General features: G+C 39.8%; 1 protein-coding gene across 8 annotated transcripts in view; it reads left to right on the top strand.

The window, feature by feature from the left end:
• The window catches only part of ARID1B (AT-rich interaction domain 1B), a 325,904-nt gene that overhangs the window by 275,923 nt on the left and 26,061 nt on the right, over nt 1-23,920 (top strand). For 5 of the 8 annotated variants that reach the window (XM_040553585.1, XM_040553586.1, XM_040553584.1 and 2 more), the window contains 4 exons: nt 7,595-7,740; nt 15,299-15,408; nt 16,144-16,302; nt 21,701-21,910. In XM_040553585.1, the coding sequence (XP_040409519.1) occupies nt 7,595-7,740; nt 15,299-15,408; nt 16,144-16,302; nt 21,701-21,910 (625 nt within the window). The remainder of the gene's footprint in view (nt 1-7,594; nt 7,741-15,298; nt 15,409-16,143; nt 16,303-21,700; nt 21,911-23,920) is intronic. The other 3 variants (XM_040553589.1, XM_040553591.1, XM_040553588.1) reach the window with 1 other exon arrangement.

Below are 23,920 nucleotides of genomic sequence, written 5' to 3'. Positions count from 1 at the left end.
ATCAGAAGAAAAGGAGTATATTTAGAAAAGCTATTTCTGTTATTCTTCCAAAAAAGTATGCTATGTAATAATCTTTAGATCAGTCAGACCAAGAAACAGGCAGTTTACTTGGTCAGATTGCATGCAGTGGATTACAAGGTGATGTGCACTGTCATATAATTATGATGCTAGAAAATTATTCCCCATTTTTAGCATTGCCTTTTAGGCCTTGTCATTGTGCAGAATAGTCTGTCTTTCGTTCTGTGTACCAGGTGTCAGCAGACAGACACACACACACACACACAGAGTACAAATCTGTATGATTTTTCATTTTTGTTTCATGGTGTTTTGTCAGTGTCATGTGCATTTCAGAGCCTTGGCCTCCCTTTTCACGCATGCACACACATAAGTATAAAATTCTCTTTCTCCTTCTAACCTGAAATGGATTTCATCAAAAGCCTCATGGCAGAGCTAACACCTGTAACATCACCAGCTTTCATGGCTGCTTTTCTAAAACTTTGTTATTGCAAGTGGTGAGCTTCCCTGCTGAACAAAGGGAGGAAATGGAAATCCAGGTTAGTACATTTATAGTAGCAGCTAACGAGAGAGGAAGATACTTAGCTTTCATATGTGGTATTTTGAATTTGTTTGTTTTATTTACATGGGAATTGCCTTTAATGCCTTTTTATAGCTTTTCGAGACAGTATTCAGATTTCGTGTGTGTTGGCCTTTGGTAACAGTGATGACTCACTGATGAACTTCCAGTCAGAGCAAAGCAAGAAACATTGCTTTTTATATTCCCTTGCTCTCTTCTCCCTCCTCCAGTTCTCCCATATCCCCCAATGACAGAAACGGTGTCACTTCTCCAAGGAAGCTCATAATACAGCAAGAAGGAAAATCCATAACAAAAGAGCATATGTATCTGCATGCACATGTTTACGTGTCAGTTCTCCAGGGAGAAAGCATTTGCAGGTCTCACTCCTGAATTACTCTCATTATAATAATCCATTTGGTGTCAAAGTATGACAGATTATAAGCGCTTAAGGCTAGTCCCAGCTCAAGACAGATTTAAATAAAGTACTTCTAGTTATTGTGCAGGTCAGTGTGTTTAAATAACAACCCCCCAAATCATACTTTGACATTTAAAAGAGAGAGGAAATATTGTCGTGCTGCAGACCTGGCACAGATAAGCACAGGGCAATTTGGTCAGTACACTGTGATTTGTGAGCGCAGCCTAACACAGTCATTTTCACAGTTTGTAATCAAGTAGCCACCTTAGCAGTGTGTCAGCATTAAAAAAAAAATGTTCCTTTTAAAATGTTTACACAAATTACTCCCCGGAGATGCTACAGTGCATTCGTTGCAAAACCAATGTAGGTTAAAGATCTGGAGCGAGAATGGCAAACTTCCATGAGCTTGTGGGCCTTTTTTTTTTTTCCTTTCCCCCCCCCCCCACCAGCCAATTGCTCAGGTGGCCAGGTCACGGTAACAGGGTAATTTTTCAGGTCCAGTGCCTAGGGCTGGATAACTGAGAGAAATCACTGCCTTACGCAAGTGCTGTGAAAAGCATCAGGCAGCACAATGCAGAGGTGTCCAAATAATCCTAGGTGCAAGCTTGTGGCTGCCAGGACGTGTGTGACTCGGTGGTGGCTCTTCCCGACCTCAGCTCATTCCTGCAGGTCTCCCTGGTAGTGTCCCCTGCCGGCCCATCACGGAGGCTGGGACAAGGATGGCGAGTTCACACCAGCCGTTCCCCAACCCAGGAGCACCGCCAGCCTTGCAGAGACCGCAGCTGCACCCTTCCCACCCCACACGGCCATGGAGACAACTGTGGGCTCCACACGCCTCCAGCACCACTCCTTCCTTGTCACCTCGCTGTCCCGTGCTGCCAGCCTGGGGCCTTGCGGCCGGGCCCTTGGCTGTGCACCCGAGCAGCAGAGCTGAGGGAAGGCCCCACTCTTACAGCACCCTGCTTTTGAGGCTCCTCTGTGAATCCCTCCCATCCCTTGCGCAGACCTGGCTGAGAGGCCCCAGTTCTGTGCTTGGATGTGTTTCCATACAGAAAGTTGAGTTTTCATTTCTTGTCCTTCTGAGAAAGGTAGGTTCATAGCTAAGCTGGACCTACCTCTGGACTCCATTTTGTAGTCAGTTGCCTGTTCAAATCTGAGGAAGATGACAATAAAAACCTTCATCAGATGGCAACTCTGAGGAGACACTAAATCAGATACCAGCAGGCGTTCAACACAATGTGCTCAGTGCCACAGAGTGACTTCTGTGTGGCAGCTGGACACAACACACTTACTGGTGATTTCGGGCCCAGTTAAAGAAAGACGTCCCTATATGAGAGACACTGCTCAGCAGCTGAGGTCACTTGTGTGCTTCTTTGTACTGTCAGTGCTCTTCTTACGATTTGTTTGTTGTGCTTTTTAACGATGACCAGATCTTGCATGTCATCCCCTCTTTACAAATACGTGGACTTCTGCATTAGCTCAGAAGTCACAATTAGATCTGGTGCTACTTGTTTTGCAGAGAAAATAGATTAAGTGCAGATTAAGCTTCGGGTAGATTGCAAATGAAGGAAAACAAAAGGGCAGAACACGACCTTCTTAAAAGGGAATGTTTTGAATTTGACCATTTTTATTTTGGACCTGATAGTATACCAGACCATCAACAGCACAATGAAGATGACAGTTTAGGACCACAGGGTCATTCAGGCTGGAAGGGACCTCAGTAAGTCTCTGGTCCAACCTCTTCCTCACTGCAGGCTCACCTGAGAGCTCAGGGCTTTATCCAGTCAGGTCTTGAAAACCTCCAAGGACAGAGAGACTGCGCAACATCTCTTGGCCACCTGATCCAATGTCAGACTGTTTTCACTGGGAAAAAGGTTTACTTATATCCAGTCTAAATTTCTCATGTTTTAACTCTTGCCCATTGTCTTGTGTCCTCCCACCATACTTCACTGTAAAGAGTCCAGCTCCATCTTTTTGCTGACCTCCTCGTAGGTTCAGGAGGGTTGCTGTTAGGTGTTCCCTTCACTCCCCCAAAGCTGTCTCTGCCTCAGGCTGTACCAGCCCTGGTCCCTCAGTCCATCCAGGGCAAGTACTCCAGCTCTGACCATCTTAAGGGCCCTCTGTGAAAGTTACTCCAGTTTATCGTTCTCTCCTTTACTGGGGAGTCTGTAGCCGGACATGATACTCTAGATGCAGCCTAGTGAGTGCTGAGTAAAGGAGGAGGATCAGTTCTCTTCACCTCTGGCTGTGCTCCTGGTCACACAGCCCAGGATGTTGTTGGCCCTCTTTGCTGCCAGGGCACACTGCTGGCTCATGCTCAGCTCCCTGTCTGCCAGCACCCCCCAAGGGCCTTTTCAGCAAAGCTGCTCACCCCCGTCAAGCCCCAGCCAGCATCGCTGCAGGGGGCTCTTCCTTGTGAGGTGTACCTGTCATCATTGAATTTCATAAGGTTCCTGTCAGCCCATTCCTCCAGCCTCTCTAGGTCCCCCTGGGTGGCAGCCCTTTCCTCGAGCGTATCAACTGGCTCTGACGTTATGCAAGTGCTGTAAATTAGTAAATTCTCAACAGAGCAGCAAGAAGATCCCCCCCACCCCCTTCCCATTTTTAATCTCTTCTATTTGCAGAAAACATGGACATCTTGTAACAGTAGAGCAGAAAGAAGAAATGCGTAGGCTTAAGTATGGTGTTTAAACTGATAGCATAATCCTAAATTTGTATTAGCCAGCTGCTTTTTCTTCTAAATGGGGGAAAATATATGATCTGGGATCACAGTATTAGAGAAGTTAGAGCTGGAAAATACCTGACAGGTCATCTAGCACGTACATAATGCAGGGTTTCTCTGACCATTACATTTTCTAATGTGTTGTGTTGTCTGTGTGCAAAAGGCAAAAGGGTCAAGTACTGGGGTTTAGTTCACTCCCTTGGAGGATAGCTGCATCTCACCACGAAGACAATTTTTATTATGCTCACATAAATGTTTCTTTTCTTATTTTCTTCCTATTATTCCTAATTATCACTTGTGTTATTCCTAAGCAACCCAACCATTGGTGTTTATGTGGTAAATACTGTGAAGTCCTATAGTTAATGGGGTTTTGTTCAGCTATAGAATTCATAGCCAGTCAGTTGAATTTTTGCCATTAGATGTCACTACATGTACAGCAAACAGTTTTTAATAGACTTCATTTTTGTTTAGCCTTCCAGAAAAATGGGGGAGGGAATTGAGAGATGTAGGAGAGAGTCTGGTAGTATACTTTGAGATAACTACTTCTTAAATAGTGTATTGGATATTCCTTTACTAAAAGCAGCACAGAAGGAAACATAAGATTTTTGACTTAACTCCAACAACCAACAGATGATGCTGTGACCTTAAGCATATATAAATATGTTTAGCAGCTGCTGTGTAACATATTTATAAGTGTTTAGTGACCTGGAGGTTAATCAAAATGAGTTTGGTGATCTCAGCTCAGTTCTTAATGGACTCCACTTCATATTATAGCACTGATGCAGCACAATTTGTCACAGTTGGCAGTCTTTACTCAAAGGAGGCCCACTGTGGAGTGAGAATTAAAGGCTGAAGTAATACCTGATTATTTCTCCCTGAAGAAACTTTCCATTCTAGGCCATCATAGAGCAGAATAATATGTGGAGGAACTCTGTACTGCACACTGCACCCGATCTCAGAATAATTTAACATTTATTTTTACAGGTTGTCGCCTTTCAAAGTTGCTGAATTAGCTCATGCGTGCCCTGGTCAGTGCTGTGGTAGGGAAAGGGGGAAGAACAAAGTTCTGCAAGGGATGGTGCTGAGTCTTTTCACTTGCTGGGCCCTTTCCAGAGATTGAGAGCTGTCTGCCTTCTAAGTGTGGCATTACATGGGAGGATGAAAGGGAAAGTCATTGCCTTGCCAGATGAAATTTCAGAATTAGGTTCTGCCATTCAGGTCTTTCAGGGTATGGAAGCAATTTTTTTTAGACTTTGGTTGTTTTCTTGCTGTCCTGGCCAAAGCTAGTATATTCCTTTTATTTAATTTCCACTCTGTCTAAACTGGAAATAGTTTCCTACTTTTTGATTTAGAGCTGTTGTACAGCAGTGTGCTTTCATGAGCTACAATTGAGATTGATGTACATAGTGGGTAACATGAAATAGGTTGTACCTCAATTTGAGACAATGAACAGCCCCACAGCTTAGAAGATATACATGCTATAGGAAGTAATAGTGTTGAAATATTAGTAGGTCGAGACCAATTTCAGCTTACCTGCAAGGTACAAGTCTCCTGTGTATTTTTAAAGCAAATGAAGGACACTGGAGAGACAGATACCTGTAGAGACTTCTGTCTTTTCCAGAATTCCATCCGCACGCCATAAAAGATCCTTTCAAAATCTATTATTTCTTTTTTAGAACATAAAAATGCAATTGCACAGTTTCTTCATCTGTGCTCATATCTTTACCCAGTAATGGGAAGGAGCTCACTTACCCAGCATGGAAAGAACTTTTCAGTTCACTGCATTTGTTGAAATACAACAATTTTCAGCTAGAAAAGGGGGAGGGGTATATTAAGATACAATATTTACATAAGAAAAGCTTGCTTGTATGACTGAAATCTTTAAAAGTTGTTGCCAAATGGTACTCCTCTTCTCTTTTCCCTTTGTAATTTTCCCTTGGAGCATTGCACCACTGCATTTTAAATCTTTTCCCTCCACTACACATTACAAGCTTCATCAGGGAAATGACATTGTATGGCAGTTGTCTCCTTCATATCAAAAGAAAGCCTTTGCCTCTTTGCAAGAGTGAAGAAAAGTTTGTCTTCAGAGAGCAAAGGACAAAACTGACTTGGAAAAAGATGCTTTATTTAGATAACACGTTCTCTTTTCCTTTGAAGAAATTCACAATGTGCCAAGAAAAATTAGGCCAAATAGTGCTTTAATGGTCTTCCTCCTCTACCTCCTAAAAAAAAAAAAATCCGTTTCTACCAATTGTGTTAAGAATCTGCCTTGAGTTTGGGGAAGACAAGAAGCCATCGAAGTAATTCAGGGTTGTTGGTTTGCAGGGGGGTATCTGTTTTGTTTGAATACTGTGAAATAATGAACAGCAGAATTTATACCAAAACTGCGTCTTCCTACAATAACATGCAACTTTCGCTGCCTATTTAATAAAATTAAATTGTTCTGGTTTTCTTTGGAGGGGGAAAAATGCAGACAGGTACCAAAGCTATGGAAGGGGAAGGGGGGGAGTTGCTTCCTTTTTTATCTTACTTATTTGAAAAACAGCATAAATTCACAGGGGTACATTGAAGAAAGAGATCTGAATTTTATATTTTCCTATGTAGGCTATGAATATACAAGTAAGTATATTTGTGCATGTCTTTTTATTTAAGCATACAATTATACATATATAACTATATACTCATATAGGTATCATAAAATTGTATCATCTTTAATGATACCAAGAAAAGGTAGATAATTGTATTGTGGATGAAAAGAGTAAAAGGCTATTTTTGAAGTTGGGTGAAGCATTACATTGGGTTACTCTGCTTACTTGGGTTCGATTATTTTCTTTCATGCACCTCAGTTTCTCTATAGAGTTTGCTAAATCAATTACAGGTGTACTTACCTACTGAAGTTCTAAAAAGTATCTAAGGTTTAGTCTTCAAAAATATTTCATCTGAAATCTTCCCATTTGAAGATGTGGAGAATTGCTTCCATTTTTTGGACAAACTTAAATCTCAGTTATGATAGCATTATACAGATACATGATTAACTTTCAAAATCAAAAAGGTTTCTTGTTTAAACAGTGCATTGTATGTACATAGTTTTTTGAAAGATTGAACCTAAACAGCACACACAGCATGGGCATTTTATTCAGTGCTGCAGTCAGGTCTGTGGTCATTATAATGGCGTTTGCTAAATGACTGTGACTTTGGGCCCTAAATCAATACCGGAAACAGGAACATCTGTTGTGTTATTAACAAAAAAATCCATTTTGAAGGAGAAAAGAAGCAGGAATTTACATCTATATGATTTCATTGGGACTTTTGTGAATGCCGCTTCTGGTCCTGAAGTTACACTCAAGATAAATGTTCATGTGCAGTTATTTTTTTCTCTTGAATCCTGGGATTGGCAGTGTTTACAGGAAACAAGGTGTGTTTGATAACATCAGATAAAGAAATCTGAAAGAGATTCTATGGCACCCATTTTTCTTCTGGTCATTTCATTGCATTTTGAGCTATGGCAGGCAAAGATTTCTGTTAAATGGTCAGAACTTTCATTCACTCTGAAATTTTTATACGCCAAACCTAGGTTCTAATTTTGACTCCTGATCACGTTGCTGTCTAGGGTAAATAACATGAGCTGTATTTTTGTGCTGATAGGTTGTGACATAAAAACACCATATACGTTTCTTGAAATTTATGTTCAGTCCAATTCTGTCTCAGATATACAGTGACTAATTCAAGACTAATAGCTCCCCATGTAGGTAAAATGAACTAATTGCGTGCCTTCTCCTTAGCTATTTGCAAACAATAGGAGATGTATTCTGTGACAAACCACAGTATCTTCAGCGATGAGGTACGTAATGAGACTGTGTGTGTGTGCTTTTTCTTCTCGTAGGCAAGGCAATTTTCCTGCCATGAATCAAAGCGGTATTATGGGATCAAGCTCCCCCTACACTCAGCCGATGAACAACAGCTCTGGCTTGATGAACCCGCAGGCTCCTCCATACAGCATGGCACCTAACATGGTGAACAGTTCCACAGGTAATGGTGGGTAACGTTTCAGGAGTGGCCTTCCTCCAAAAACTTGTTTAAAGGTACCAGCCCTGAGCTGATGGCAAAGGATAGCCTTCTTCATTCGATTCACCCCTACCGGGGTAGTTTGGAGTGACTCGAAACTAGGCTGAGGTATTTGCGTTTTTTGTACAGTAACTCATGCATTTTTCATGAAGTCCTTTCACACAGCATGTAGATGAGTACAATGTTTTGAAAGTTATAGCAACACTCGGACCCAGTTTGACGTAGGTGTTGACTAGCAAGTATTATGTATATTTGTGTGCGTGTCTGCAAGAGGGGGAAAGAGAAAAATCTCATCTCTGAAGAGGCTGCTGTTGCTTTTCAGTGTCTTGCTTCCTAAGGTTGCAATTTGAGATATTTAATGTAGTGCTGTTTTTAAAAAAAGAGATGTGCACCTGCTCTGATTTGAAGATGCTGTAAGTTGGGCACTTAAAATAATTGCTCTGTTCTGAAAATATAGGCCTTATTTTCTGTGCTTCCAAAATTCATATAACCGTCTATAGGGTTTCTGATGTTATTTAAATATCAGTGTATGAAATTTAATCATAGTTTACTTCAGCAAACAAAGCATATTTAACGTAGATGTTGGATTTATCTTTCATATTGTGACTTGTGAATTCAGAATTATTTACAGATTTGTGTGCAACTTTGAAGACAGGTGAATATAATTCTGTGCAAATATGCTTCATCGTCCTTATTCAGCTTAACATCCTAACAATTATCTTCTATTCAGATGATACTTCAGTAAAGACCAGTTCTTTGATGAGGGAGGGTTCGAATGGAGTTTCAGTAACCCTAAAGTGGATCTTCCAGTCGTGGAGTTTCTGTGCATGCTTTACTGATTACATTAGCCTTTTTTGAAAATTAGTTTTTTAAAGTATTTTTGAAAGCTGGACAGGTTGTGCTAATGTGATTTGATTTCATAAGTTGGATGTGCTTCTACTTGGTTTATTTCTTTACAGATACCTTGTTGCTTAAATTGTACATTACCAAGAGCCTGTGTTACAGTATCTTCCTCTCTGCCCTGCGTAGCTTGTTCCATTCATTCATCCTTTGCCTCCTTCCCTGCCTTTCCTTCCTCTCAATTTTATATGCCTCTGCTGCTTAGGCAGAAAATGGCCATGTGAAATTCTAGTGTCTAGTTATGTCCAGAGGGCTTCTTTCCTGTGTTTAGGAGCTCCCAAGATACTTAAGGGTGTCTTATTTTTCAAGAATATGATGTTACATCTTTGTTAGCAGAAGAAACTGAGTAGAAGCTGTTAATCAGCAAGCTTTTTTTTTTTTTTTTTTAAAAAAAAAAGACCAAAAAGGCTTTTTTCAGTCTTTCTTGAAAGCCATTGGTTAGTCCAGACAGCACAGCACACTTGTACTGTCTGGATGAAGAGGGAAACGCTATTGAAAAGACCATTAGATAATAGCTTGCTTTTCCCCCACCAGAGCTGTCCCAGGTAATATTATGTTTTGTTTGTGTAGTTATGTGTTTTGTCTGGCTTGCTGAAATAAAATTACTTCTGAGCATTGAAACTGTGCTATAAATTCTGTTTTGCTATTAGCAGAAGTAATTTTTCCCCCTTTTCCTTTGGCCCCCAGAGCTGCAAAAATAACCAACAGCAAACAGATGGCAGAGTGCCTTGCCTAAGAAGATTTATGTATTCCTAAGGAATAACCAGTTTAAAGGAAGATTCACAGAGGTTTTTTTGTTCAGATAATTCAGCCATTCGTTATTTCATACAGTGGAAATCTGTTCAATGCAAGGCCATTTATCCTAGCAGTCTTTTGTATGGGGTAGTCATACTCTTTTTATTGTGTTATGCATTCTGAAATATTGGATTTTTAATAATTTAAACATTTATCAGTTTTTTTTTTTCTGCCAGTGCATTTGTGAGGTTTTCTTTTGTTCCAGTTTTATTAATTCAAAGATTACCCAATAGAAAGTAAGTATGAGATGAACCGGAGGAGTTCAGTGCACCTCTTCTCCTCTGTGTGTGAGCAGACACGCATCTAGATTACACTCTATTGCTTTACACGGCTGGCCTCCAACAGCACAGAGCATGGTGGTGCAGAGGGGAAAAAAACAGAAAATGAGGCATGGGTACACTGCTGGGGGCACATGCAGTGGGAACGCTGCCATTGCCCATATGCTGACTCGTCATTCTGCTGGGGTCAAAGAAACGAAGGGCTGAGCTTAAGACAAGTGTCAATACAGGACTTAAAATGATATTGTCTTGAGCCGGGGGAGCACTGCAGGCTCCGCTCTTGCCCATGCACTGCATTTGATGAGGTGGAGAACATGCAGATGGTGCCTGCTTACAGGCCGAAAGCGGCATTATCTGTGACACAAAGAGCAACGCTGCTGTCTGGCTCTTTTTCCCACTAGTTTAAAGCCACACCAGCCGGGAAAAACAGGGTTCAGTTAGTGCGTAGGGCCAAAAAAAGCAACTGAGTAGCTGCTGGTGGAGTCAAGTGGGAGGGTTAACATGCTGACATGCACTGAGCATGAACAACTGTTGTTTCAGTAACAGGCCAATGAAAAAATAAGGTAAGCAACATGGAGAAGTTGGTTTCTTGGTTTTCTGGGGTTTGAGAGTGCAATTACGTTGCCTGTTTTGGGGATGGAAGGTAGGTTTTGGTTTATTTGTTGTAATCAAATGCAGTCAGTTTTAGGTTTTGCTCTGTAAAACAGAGGAAGATTGCAGATGCTGTTTGGAATTTACATGGTTGCAGAACTTCAGTACAGCTGAGTATAACACTTTTTGCCACCTGTTTTTATTAGTATTTATAACTCCTCATTACCAGTTGACCTTATTTTATTATTATTATTATATTTTAATTAATATCATTATCAAAAGGAATATCATGTTGCAGTTCAGCATCCTGGTATTTCAGCAGTGACTGAAGTGGATCAAAGAACACATCACCAGCTTTTGCTGATGTAGAGCAGTTTAGGAACACAGAAATTATGAGATTAAAGCAGATGGATCCTTCTGATAGAGTATCCCAACCATACCAATACCAAAAGCTTCAAGAACAAGTGCCAGAATCCTTTCACAATTATGGAACAAACTGCCATACAGAGAAATGGTATAAACTCCACTGTCCTTTTGTTAAAGAGAGGTTCACATTCTCGTACGTAATTTATATATTTTTCCCCTCCATTTTTCAATTTTAGGCTTTAAAAATATAATAAAAGGAAACTTACAAAACCAACATCAATACAATAACAAATTCACGCTGCTAACCTTGGTAATTCTTGTGAAAATTAGCTTAAAAAGAAGTAATATGGAGTTCGTATCTCATAGATTTCCATATTGTACTTGCACAGAGAGTGGCACCCAAAACCTCTTCTACTACCCCTGGAGGTGAACCTACAGTAGAAAGGCATTCATACTGCCTGTACCTCTGTTGTACCCAAACCTTTCATTTTTCTGGGTTTTGTTATTTCAAGAAAATTTTGAAACATTGGAATACTTAAAACATGAAGCTCTAAAAAAAGTAAAGGAATTAAAAGGACACTCTTTAAAACAGATACAACGTTTACATTTTCATATATATTTTCGACTTTGTATTCATTTGGCTGAACCCCTGATAGAGAAAGCAATTATATTTATAAATGTGAAGCATTTTTTAGAAATCTAAATTGTTTTTCTCTGTTTTGTGGCTTGGTTGGTTTTCATTTTTCAGAAGAATGAAGAACTCCGTTTATTTTATTTATTTTTTTCTCTGACACATACCTTCATGTGAGCTATTCTATAATGCACATATAAACACAGTTTTCAGAGGACATCAGTAGTTGGTAGCAGGTTAAATATCGCATCACCTGCAGTCCAAACAGGCAATGACCATAATTTGGTGGTCACCGTGTGACTGTAAGTCAAGCCAGCTCTTACGGTACACGTACCTGCATCCCAAAACGCATGCACTTGTCATCCCACAGTCCAGAGGGTTGGTAGGCAGAAAGGAGGTGTGGCGCTGACATCCTTGGCCGCCTGCACACCCATTTCACAATAAGGAGCCCGAGCATCCTCGGCTGCGTTTTTACCCGCAGGGGAATGGTCAGTTATGGCAGGATGTTAGGCAATGCTGTTCTGCTGTTGTCCTGTTGTCACTGTTCTGTTGTGGTTTGTTTTTTTTTTTGTGGGTATAAAAGCAGTGGGGATTCTTTTGCCAGCTCCATATGAGTCATAAATTCTCTGCTTTTTCTTTTTTTTCCTTTTTTTATTTTTTTTGGAGGGAGAGTGCTAGGGGCAGGAGGGAGGGAGAAATGTCTTACAAAGGATGTAATATTCTGTTTTGTAGAGCGTGATTTGTTATTGCACTAGCAATAAAGAGAAAAACAATGTTTGTGTATTGCTGCTCTTACAGTATTTCATCATCTTCTGGGACTGATAGTGCAGCCTTTAGCAAAAAAGAATACTTCGCTGCAGTTTCACTCTTGTCAATATATGCCTTTGCGTACGTTAAATTCAACGTGGAATAGTTAATTCAGGACCTTGACCCATACTTGCTTTTTGAAACCATTCTAGCTCTTAAATTCTTATAATAAGCCAGAGGCTAGTACTTGAAACCTATTCACAGTATGTTACAGCACTTTTTAAGTCAAGATTTCCCTGTTATCCTCTTCTCTAAAATGTTTTATCTTTTGGTCTGTACTTCACACGCAGAATTATTAGTACCTATGTAGAAAGAGAGCGTGTCTTAATTTAGCACTTTCGTGACAATAACAGTATTTTGCTGCTCGGAAAGGGTCAAAACAATGTTCTTGCTGTACTGCTTTGCTAAAAAGTGAAGGAGTGTCTGTTTGCAAATCACTGGAGAATACGTTTGCAAGAAGTTATGAAACAGCATTTCAACAGTGGATGGAAAAGTAGCTGTGGAAACATGTTAGGTAAAAGCTATAGGGAGACCGTACAGTTTGCTAGTAAAACCCTTGCAGTTCTCCTCTTCAAAGTAGAAAGAAGTGGTGTAGATGAAGCAAATAATTTAGAACAAAAAGTGGAACAGATTTGTGAAGCCATATTAATTTTTTCATAATTGTCTCCAACTCCTGATAGTTGGAGATGAAATTATGTATGCAAGTACCACAAAACAAGAAATATGCGATACACAAAATGAATTGGTGTTTTTACATTCCCAAACCTGAATAATATAGTCAGAATATGTGGTTCATTGCAGACTAGAGTCCCTCGCCCTTTACATGAGATGTTAACTGAAACCTCGCTGGAAGAGAGATTTTATAAAGGAGCTCTGATGGAAACAGGACTACCAGGAATGGGCAGAATTATGCTATTCTTTTATAATAGAAATACAATGTGCCAGCCTAGATAACAGTGAGAGATCAACAGAGGATTTAGCCATGCAGAACTCTGGTGAAGAAGTGTCGTTGTTAACTTTACTTTGTTTGACCTCTCTAAAATAGCTTTAGAGGAGAAGGGTCATTTTTGGTTTGCTTTTAACTAAAACTAAGATGTCTTTTTAGCACTTTCACAACATGAAATGTGTTAAAATGGATTTTGTATAACAGTTTTGCATCCCAGTTTGAAACCAGACTGTGGCATACATTTGACCATTTTGCTATGTACATTTAAAAAAATCTCTAAAAGAAAAGTAACTTTTTTTAAACTGTAGAATTCAAAACTAAAATGTGTTAGGCTGCCATCCTTCACTCCATAATGGTCACAAGCTGCCCCAACTCTTCAAACAGTATAAGGGCAAAATGCATACAAATCACATGCGTAGTGGATGCTGGCTTCCCAGTATAATATTGCTTGGCTGTTTTGTTGAGGTTTCACACACATACATAAAAATAACAGCATTTTTAGCTGATCCCAATAGATTTTCTCTGCAGCTGCATCACTTGAAAAAGGCTTTTTGTTCAATTCTTGAAGTCTTAAGTATTGCAAGTAAATTTTTTTTAAGCTCAATTATGAATTATGTGTTGTGATGACTTTAAGGGCTTGATTGGGCTACAAATGTGCTTTGAAAAAACAAGAAAATGTGCCCATGAAAAACACCAGCAGTTCAAAGCTGAATATTGAGCATACAGTTGTAAACTCACATGGCACATGGCTGGGTAGGTTTTTTTGGCAGACCCATAGTCTCAACCTGCAGTGATGCTAAAGATATTAGCAAATTAGCACTGCAAAGCTTGCCAGCGTATTCGCCAGAGTCCTGCTCATGCTCTCACTGCTGTAATTAAAACTAATTATTTTCTAAAACATAGTAATACATGAATATGTGCAATAATCATTTTGTAGTGGGCAATCTGTGAAGCATTTTTAAAGCTTCTTTTCCCCCTCCTCTCTTTGGCTTGCTATGCAGTGTGCCTGCTGCCTAGTGTGAGCCAGCATTGTCATTTTGCAGAGGCACACTAGGTCTGGTAATGATCACATTCTTATTTTTTTTCCCCTTTTTTATTTTTTTTAAGCAACGATGCTTTGCTGATTCTTAAAATTTGTGAGCTTGGGATACGTATTTTTTTTCTTTCTCATTTCTTTATAGGTTATTCTAGCCTATGTTTTTCTTATCGCAGATCCTTCTTTGAAAGCAGGACATGAGGGGGAGAAAAAAGAGCGAGAGGGAGGGAAGATAATCCAGTCTTTCATAAATGCTGTGCACATGGTTTTCTGCAGGAAAAGAATCGCCTGGTGTCTTGCTGTTGTTCTTTGGTTATTTGCATTGATTCAGTGTCATGGCACCTCCTCGCATCTGCTCTGCCCAGTATTTTCTGTGTATTTATCTGAATGTTTCTTCTTGCGTCCTTCTAGAAATCCAGGAACCCAGCAGCTCTGCAGCAATAATACTACACTTAGCACTCGCATCTTCAAATATATATAAAAAAAAACCACCTTAAACTCCTCACACCCCTGGGAAGCAACTGCGTGCCATTATCAGGGAAAGACATTTGTGCGTTCATTATAGTCCCACCTCATTTTGGCAGGAGGGGAAAAGTTGACTGCTGTTTCTCAGAGCAGAGTTTGCAGCTTGTAATTCCGTAGTTAAAGCTCACAAGGCTGAGCAACTTGTCCTGAAGATAGTCGGGGCAGTTATTACCTGCTGGACACCAGTCTTAATGCAGAAGCGCAATTGGGAAATCCAGCCTTTTTCTCGGATTCAAAATTGAAAGTAAAATCTACGTCATTTTCGTCTCCGTTAGTCTGTTGCTAAAGGGAAAGTGCAGGAGTAACTGAGGTAGTCTGCTGGTCTGGTAAACTGTACTGGTAAACTGCCCTTGGGTAGCTGCAGACCACCAGCGCCATGAGAAACAAATTTTCCTTCGTAAAATGTTTTTTATCATTGTTGTATGGTGCTTGCATTCTTCCTTTGTTCTTTTTCTTTTATTTCCTCACTTTTCTTTTATTTCCTCACTTCCACTGAAGAGGTGTGCAGGTTTCCGGATGCTAGGATAAAAGGACGGAGGTGGGATAACCTCTGCCTCACGTGTGCCCACAGGCTGGCAGCAGGAAGCGTTTTTTTCCTACCGAGCCAAACACAGTCATGCTTAACTGTTTCTCCTGTTTTCGATTAGCACCTATGGGTCTTGCAGATATGATGACACCCGGTGAGTCCAAACTACCCCTTCCTCTCAAAGCAGATGGCAAAGAAGAAGGAGCCCCTCAGCCCGAGAGCAAGTCAAAGGTATTTACCACCTCCGCACGTGGTGTTGGTTCAGCCCGCAGGAGTCTGCTGTGTTGTCTCCATCTTCTGGTTTTGGCCTACCCACTTCTGTTCTCTCCTGCATGCCTTTCCATTCACGTGCAATCTCTTTGTTTGTTTCTTTTTTTTTTTTTTCCCTTCATTGTGTGGATCTGAAAGTTACTAGTTCTTACGGCATTTTAACTTGCGGGGGCAAAGCATCCCAAGCCAAAAGTTGCGTGGGGATTCGGCTGTGCCAGGTGGGTGGGGAAGAAGGGTCTTTGCCTGGTTTTAATCCTTGCAGCCATTTTTCTCTGCCTTCAGTTATAGCTTACTGTTTTGGCCGCCTCAGCAGCAGCAACATACTTTAATATTTTGCTTTCCTGCCTTATTTGATAAAATAAGGTGAACAGCTTGTTTTTTTTCTTTCTTTCATAAGGGGAAACCCATGCTTAGCATTCCATGTGGGCTTGAAATAAGCATGGTGGCTTAGTGACTTTAGCCAAGCATCCAGCAAACTTTCCAAATTATACTAATTAAGAATGTTGTTTTAATACTTTATATATATATATAAATATATTTATATATGTGTGTGTTTTCTGTATGTGTCTCTCTGTTTATATATATTTTATATATAAAAAATTGGTCAGTCTGTTAAACTGGATGTATTTTTTTTTGTTTTTAATAAAGTTTGCCCTGCCTTTGTCATATTATTTTTTTTTTATTCCTCTACCACAGGATAGCTACAGCTCTCAGGGTATTTCTCAGCCCCCAACCCCAGGCAACCTGCCAGTCCCTTCCCCAATGTCCCCAAGCTCTGCTAGCATCTCCTCATTTCATGGAGATGAAAGTGATAGCATTAGCAGCCCAGGCTGGCCAAAGACTCCATCAAGCCCTGTAAGTGGCTCTGTTTTTTTTGGTTTTTGTTTATTTTTTTGTAATTAATTATATTTTAATGCTTGCTTGTTTGTTTTATAAATTCCTTTTCTTCATTATTTATCCACTAAACAGTTTTCTTTCTTTATAACACTGGGTACAAATTCTGCTCTCGGACACATGACTGTAAGTTCCACTGCCTGGCTTCAGTGGGGCCTGAGCATGCTTATCCAAGGGCAAAATTTGTCCCAACAGTACTTTGAAATAAGAAAGAGTAAAATTGCGTGCATCATGCAAGTGTGCTGTCTGGTAATACAGCAGTTGTTGTGAAGAAAACATCCTGTTAATGCATCAGCTTCCAAGCATGCGGACTGTGTTGTTAAGGACAAATCCATTTCTGTTCCTGGGCCCAAACTCCTTCACACAACTGTCTTCACTCTGGTTGCTGCATTTGTCTTTGCTAGTGTTATTTGGGGGCGGGAGGGGGGAAGGGGGAAATGGGGGAAAAAAAGATACATGAAAGTTTGAATTGTAGACTTAGCACCACAAAAAAGCTGCCATGTATATTTTCAAAACATTTTATATTTTGAATTGTGTATGTGGAAATACATGTATTAGGTTCTCGGGATATGATCTAAAACAAAATTGTTTCTGATTTGCTTCTTTCAATTATTTAGAAATAACCCAGATTGTGGGTAGAATAAAACTGGTGTGTGTAAGTTCTTAGAAAACTATTTTTAGGTGAATAATGTTTAGTCATTCTCGTACAAGAAAAACCTGAGAGATGTGCATGGAACTAAAAAAATAAATGTCATATGTATATATATATATGCACATAGAACAATCTATGCACATATATAGACATGTATAGAAAAGAGAATGTTGCCTTAAGACTATATGGCCTATGGGAAGCAAATGTCTACTTGGCCATTTTTGCTTTTTGTGTTCTTTAATAGGAAAATGTATGTTGTTCTTCTATTATTTTCTTTCTGCTAAAAATAATAATGATAATAGTTTCTTTGTAGCAAAATACTGCAATATTTTTTTTGAGAAATATAAAGTGTTTTTTTTTCCAATGTTGATGTTCACTTAAAATAGCAACAATTCTTTGGTAACAATTTAGTTTTCACAAAGCGATATGTTACAGTGTATGTCTTAAAAACAGAGGAAGGCCAATTGGAGTAACAAAGGTCTACCCATCCAAAAGCCAGATGTGAATGCCCTGAGCAGAGGGGAGGCGTGGCATGAAATGCACCACCTCGATGTTTTGATGTTTATTTGGCAGCAACTTTGAGTCTCAGAAGGCAGCTGGTGTTACTTGTTCCCACAAAGTCTCATTCTTAACAGTGTTTCTAAGAGGGTGATACCAAAAATGGGGTTAGTTTTCTTTGTAAGAGTGTTTTGAGCTTGGTAGGTTTTCTGGAGGAAAGCAAAAGATCTATTGCATAGGCTGTGTGACCCATCAAGTCCTTCTGCAATGCATTCCTGAGCCCATTGCATAAACTACACAACAAATCCTAGAGCCATTGTGAACATATGTAGAGTTTTTTTCCATATAAATATGGCAAAGTTTAGTGTTGGAAAAAATGAATAGAGAAAGTTTGTGTTCTCAGTGTAAAAGCTTCTCTTCGGAATGCCCTTCTCTTCAAGTGCCGCTAGACCTTTAGCTTCAGTTAGGTTCTTGGTGCACAGGTAGGGATAAATACAGTGCTTTGGAATGATGGAAAAATGAGTGCTGTAAATTAGCTGATCTCTTTTTACCTATGAAGGCCAGTGTATTGGATAACTTCATCGACTTCAACAGCAGCCTGACATAGACTGGAAGATTGATTGCAGGCGTTTTGTTACACTTGAAAACAGGCCAAATTTGTTCATTAAATCCCAGAGCTGCTTCTTGGGCTACAACTTCTCCATTCCAGCAGAGGATAAAAGCAAGGGTGAATGGACTCGCAATATCCCTGTGATGCTACTAAGTGGATCCTCTCTTTCAGCAGTTCTATATGGAACCGAGACATAACAAAATGTAAAGAAGGAACTGTTTTGTGTTACATTGTGAGGGCTCTTAAGGTGTATAGGTAAAAGGACATTTCTGCTCTGCTAACTTTACATGTAGTGTTCATCCCTGACAGTCTGAGAATCTTCAAAATCCTTTAAAAGAGAATTTGAAAGTGGGTCTGCACTATGCAGGGTCACTCCAACACAAGGATTATGTAGCCTCACCATGCAAGGGTCTGTATTAGAGCTATACAACTTCAGTAGGGGATAGGTGTATTGAAAATAAAGTATGAGCTTAGGGAAATTTAATAGGGGAATTGGCTTTGGTATCCACATTCTTTGTTGTTGTTTTTTTAATCACCCGTTAAACATAGCCAGTCGTATCTGTAGAATGACTGGGAATTGAGGGCAGAATAGGATACAACCAAGTCAGTGAAGGTATGTGCTACAGGATTGCACCAGCATTCTTTTATCACCAAAATTATCAACAAACTTTACAAAAGAAATGTTCATGATCTGTGTTCTTCCAGCATTGCCTGGTATGCCCTCACTTGAGCTAACAATCTGTTAATGGTATCATCTTGTAATAAACCCCTATTTTCCAGGGGTTAACATTGACCTATAGGCAAATTTAGTCTTCCAGCTGAATGTGCCCATGTGGATCTGGGGTTTGTTTGTGTGTAGACTAGCTTGCACACATCTGTCATTTTTATATATTTACATTTATAAAAAATAGAGAAGAGAAAAAGATCTTTACTCTTGAGGAATAGCATTTTTCCCTCCAGTGCATTCTTCTAAAGTTAACATTTCATTTTAGAAGAAAATTGCACCCATTTTACAAAGCCTGACAACCTGAAAGCTCACACAGTAAGAAACACTTCTTACCTTCTGTAAGCTGTGAAAAGTTTTCAGATTATACTGTCATTTTAGAGCCTGCTGCCACATTGCTGAAAAGCAACATTATTTGAGACGTACAGTGGCAGAACCCAGAATGAAAAATTCTTAACTGGTCTCCATTCTGCTCTGAATCTGATTTGAAAACGAAAATCTTAGTGCGTAAAAAAAGAAAATGTAAAACTGGGAAATCTGAACATTCTTAATAGTGAACTACCATAAAAGTGAAATAGAAACTTCTTTGTTGCCTTGCATGTTAAAATAAAAGGCCATACAAAATTTGCTGTGTAAAAGCTGGAATTTCCCGCCTTGATTTGTATAGGAGTTCTGTAGCATCTTAAGTATGAGATTAAAATTAATGCTAATGCTGATGAACAGTAGAGTAACTTTGTTACTGCTGCAGTTGGTAGAGGAGTAGCATCAGTTTATTCTGCTGTTCAAGTCTGTGATCGTGTATCTGTTTTCGTTACAAAATCAAATTAGTAGCAATAGGACTTGCCTACTGCCCACTTTCCACCCACCACCAAATAAATCTTTGACAAAGCGTATTTGTTGAAAAGAGTTATACTGATTTACTTAAACACCCAAATACATAGCAAGTGATGCTTTGAGTAAAGTAGTTGCCATTACAGAGTCAGTTTGTGCTTCCATTGCATAATCAAAGTCTGCAGGACTCATGTCAGAACGCTTTCCTGCCAGCCCCTTAGAATTAGAGTTCAGCCTCGACTCTGGCACCAGTAGGATCTATAACACAACTGAATCTGACTCAAGTGAATTCAGGAGTGTGTCTTATTTCTAAGTGAAGAAGGTAGTAGCATCTGTCTGTAGGAAGGACTACTGCAAAGGAGTCACAGTGTCAGGAGACAAGGCAGAAGACTTTACAGGAGGCTATTTATTTAATTAAAATGAATATCCATTCACTGGAAAGAACAGCAATGGCTCATGGAACTGCTGGGTCACCCCCTCTTGGCTTCGTGTTTCATTTCTCCTGGCTCTCCTCCAGTATTGCCAAGTTTCAGCTGGAGAGGGATACAGAGCCTGTCATATTTTCCAGGCTAATGTGCAAGATGAATGGTGGCAATGCTTTTAAAATCCTTGGCAGTTGGATGCTACCACACCGCATCTTTCATGGTGTCAAGTGCCAGCCCTCACCAGCGCTGTGTGGGGACGAGGACAGGTGGGTGGCTCTGTAGCATCCGTGAGGTACGTCTAGGGTCTTGTTCAGAAGTGTTCGACTAGAAATAAGTTACTGTTTACTTCAAAGTAGTACTGTATCCTGTTCAAAGTAAGGGAAGGCAAAGAAGGGAAAGAGTGATTGACTAGATGATTTTGAAGTGTCTACTGCAATCAACAATCAAGATTAGGATTTTACTACGTAGATAGAAAGCGTATGTTTCCTTTCATGTGTTTGGCTCCTTTCCCAAAGCTTTATATCAATCTTTCTCTCTTGTGTTTAATTCTGAGCCACTCCATCTCCCACTGCTGAGCAAATCTTCACCTTGTGCAAGCAGGAGGGTCTTTTCCTGTAGCAACAGCCCCTCTCCGTTGTCTGACCAGAGGCACCTCAGTGCCTGGTCCATCCACGCGTGGCACAAAGCCCAGCTCACAGATGGAAAAAGAAGATATGGTGAGAAGATCTGTGTTCCAGCCCCTGTAGCAGCCTCAGTGCTTTCTGCCATCTCTAGATTGAGAAGAAAAGGACATCAGGATAGCATGAGCTTTTGTTAGCTGTAAAGCTGGAACAGCAGCAACAGAAGGGCTTCACTCCTGCACTTCTGCCACACATTATTCTGCTCTTTCCACCTCTTTCAGTTTTCTTGTGGTTCAGCTCTGATTGCTCTGAATCCTGTTTTTCCCTGGGTCATAATACACAAAGAGTATTGCCACCAATCTTCTTGTACTGTAGGCACTCTTCATCTTCTTTCTGTTAACCAGCAGTGGTGTGGACAGACAGTAAAACATTACCATTTATGACTCTAAATTGAGTACTACTCCCTAGTGTATTAGACTGCCATAATTTATGCTTTAGGATATTCTTGTGCATTTCCTGTTCTGGTGGAACACTTTCGGGTTTTCTAGCCCCTCTTTGGGTAGAAAGGCAGTGTTCGTTTCATTTGTTTTTAGGATTAAGATAAGTTGAATGGGACAAGTTTGTTTTATTTTTGCCCAAATTACTGCTTGCAAAGCACTTTAAGATAAGTGGACATGAAGGACTATGTGAGAACTACCTGTTATTAAAATGAAATGAGGCAACACATCAGAAACTTGCCTTCTGGGATCCAAAGTTCAGATCGGTGAAAGAAACATGAAAATGGGGAGTTTGGGCCCTTTTAATTAAAAAGCTGAATTTTCAGTATATGGACAGAATGTACTGTTTGTGCCTGAACTAGTAGCCTTCATTCCTGACTGTTGTGTGATAGCTTTAGTTTGTTTGACATCTTCTCTTTTTCAATGTTGTGAGTTTCTTACTTTCTTTTCCCTCCCCCTCCCACCCTTCCCCCAACTTTTTTTTTTTCTTTTTGCAATTCAGAAATCAAGTTCCTCTACCACAACTGGAGAGAAGATCACAAAAGTCTATGAACTAGGAAACGAACCAGAGCGCAAGATGTGGGTAGACCGGTACCTCACATTCATGGAGGAGAGGGGCACACCTGTGGCCAGTCTGCCTGCTGTGGGCAAGAAGCCCTTGGACCTGTTCAGGCTGTATGTCTGTGTCAAAGAGATTGGAGGTTTAGCACAGGTGAGAATTGCTTAAAAGCCAACCTTTTGAAGAGGCAATACACAATTTTCTAGAATGTTTCTTGCTGGTTACACAACTTCATTTTCAGCTCTGACAATAGAGTTGATGTAGAGTTTCAACATATTCATGCTTTTATATTTGTCTGGACTTCATATTTGGCTGCATAATTGCTCTAAAATTCTACAGTTTGAATCAAAATTGATCAAGTCTGTAGACAGATGAAGCTCTTACCTGTTCAGGGTAATCCAGTAATACTGCTAAGAAAAGAGAAGAGAAAAAGACCGTTGTATCAGAGTCACATGTAGAAAACAGATGATAGAGCTGAAAGGAATTCAGCTGAAAGAAAAAGGAGATTTTGAAATCCATCCTTCCCAGATAGGTATGCTGCCTCTGGGACAAATCAGTTCATTTCTCCAGAGAACTGGCAGAGAGATTCTTGAAAACAGTCCTTCTTCCCAAATCTTTCATCTCCAATTGTCTCTATACAGTACAATTGTGTTTTAAGCAGAGACTGTGCTCTCCTTGTGTTCGGAAAACACTTAGAGGATATTTCAGTTTGCCTTACAAACATAATCATTACAAAGAAAAGGTGATTTACTTAATTGAGAGGGAGGAAAAGGAAAGTAGGAAGAGCTGTAAATAAAAAAGTGCAATGTTAGAATACAGAATATACAATTTTCTCTGGCCTTGTTCTTCTGCTGAGCTTATTTGCTATGCCACAGATGGGAGAAGCTTTCGTTTGTATTCTCACCAGTTAACTGGAACTTTGCAAAGGGGTATATGGAAATGATTTATGTAAGGTTCTATGTGACTGACCACCACAGAGCAAAACTAAATGTTTTTTGACTAGCACCATCAAAAGGGAAAGCAGGAGTAAATGGTCAGCATTTGCAGACTTACCTTGTGTGTTTGATATTAGCTGATGATTTCCTGATGCTTACTAAACATACTTTGCATCTACAGGATCAGTCTGGCTAGATGCTAGAAGCTACAGTGAAATGCTGAGACCCATAATTTCTGTGGATTTAAAAATGTCTGTGATGTCCAATGCTTTGTAGGACTAGGTCTTAAAGACAGGTGTATAGATAAATATCTGTGTAGTATTTAATGGTATATATATGTATATATAATTTTACACTAATTATAAAATACTAAGTCAAAAATATGGCAAATCAAATTAGATCCTCAGAAAGAGAGCACATCTTAATGATTTATCTGGTTAGTTCAGGAAGGAAACTTCCAACATCAATTAATACCATTTTTACTGCTGTTTTTAATGGTACACTTCACAACATAGGACTTGACTACTGAATTAGATCATTGGCCCTTCAAGTCCAGAAATGCTAGCTATTGCTGTTACTAGAGGAAGACAGAGAAATCTAATACAGTTCACCTTGCCAGTTGTTAAATGCTATATATGGGTAAGAGATGGTATCCTGACATTTTTAGTGATCAGCTCATGCCCCCCAGCATCATAAAGATTTGATTACTTTTAGCTCAGAAACTTTATTACAGGTAAATCGTATCATGCAGCTGCTCTGCCTCGTACAGCAAGATTGCGCCCGTAGCCTGACTCGGTATCAAAAATAAAGCAAGGGGGACACATGGGATGTTCTAGAGAACCGTTAATGTTTGCTTATCACATGGAAATGTATTTTATTTTGAGACACTCAGTGTTAATTTGCAATGATAGACGTTATGCATTGCCAAAGAATAGATGCTGTTCGCTTAGCCTGATTTTTGAAGGATCTGGAGTTACAAATTTGTGTGCTTCAGTACTGATAAGAATTGACATTGAAAGTAAAGGCTTCTGTTTTTGCTGGTATGCCCACATGAATGATCACCATGTTTATCTGTTCGGGCCTACTGAGAGGCAAAGTGCTTTGCTTGATGAGATTTATTTAAATGCATCTGAGTGATGTTCTTCTAAAAAGTTGTTGCTCCAGCTGCTACGCTCCACATCTCCTGATTCTGCCTAGAAAGTGACAGGGAACGTGGCTGAGCAGCAGC

This window comes from Cygnus olor, chromosome 3, assembly GCF_009769625.2.
Source record: "Cygnus olor isolate bCygOlo1 chromosome 3, bCygOlo1.pri.v2, whole genome shotgun sequence".
Lineage (NCBI taxonomy): Eukaryota > Metazoa > Chordata > Aves > Anseriformes > Anatidae > Cygnus > Cygnus olor.
This window is presented reverse-complemented; position numbering and strand designations above follow the sequence as displayed.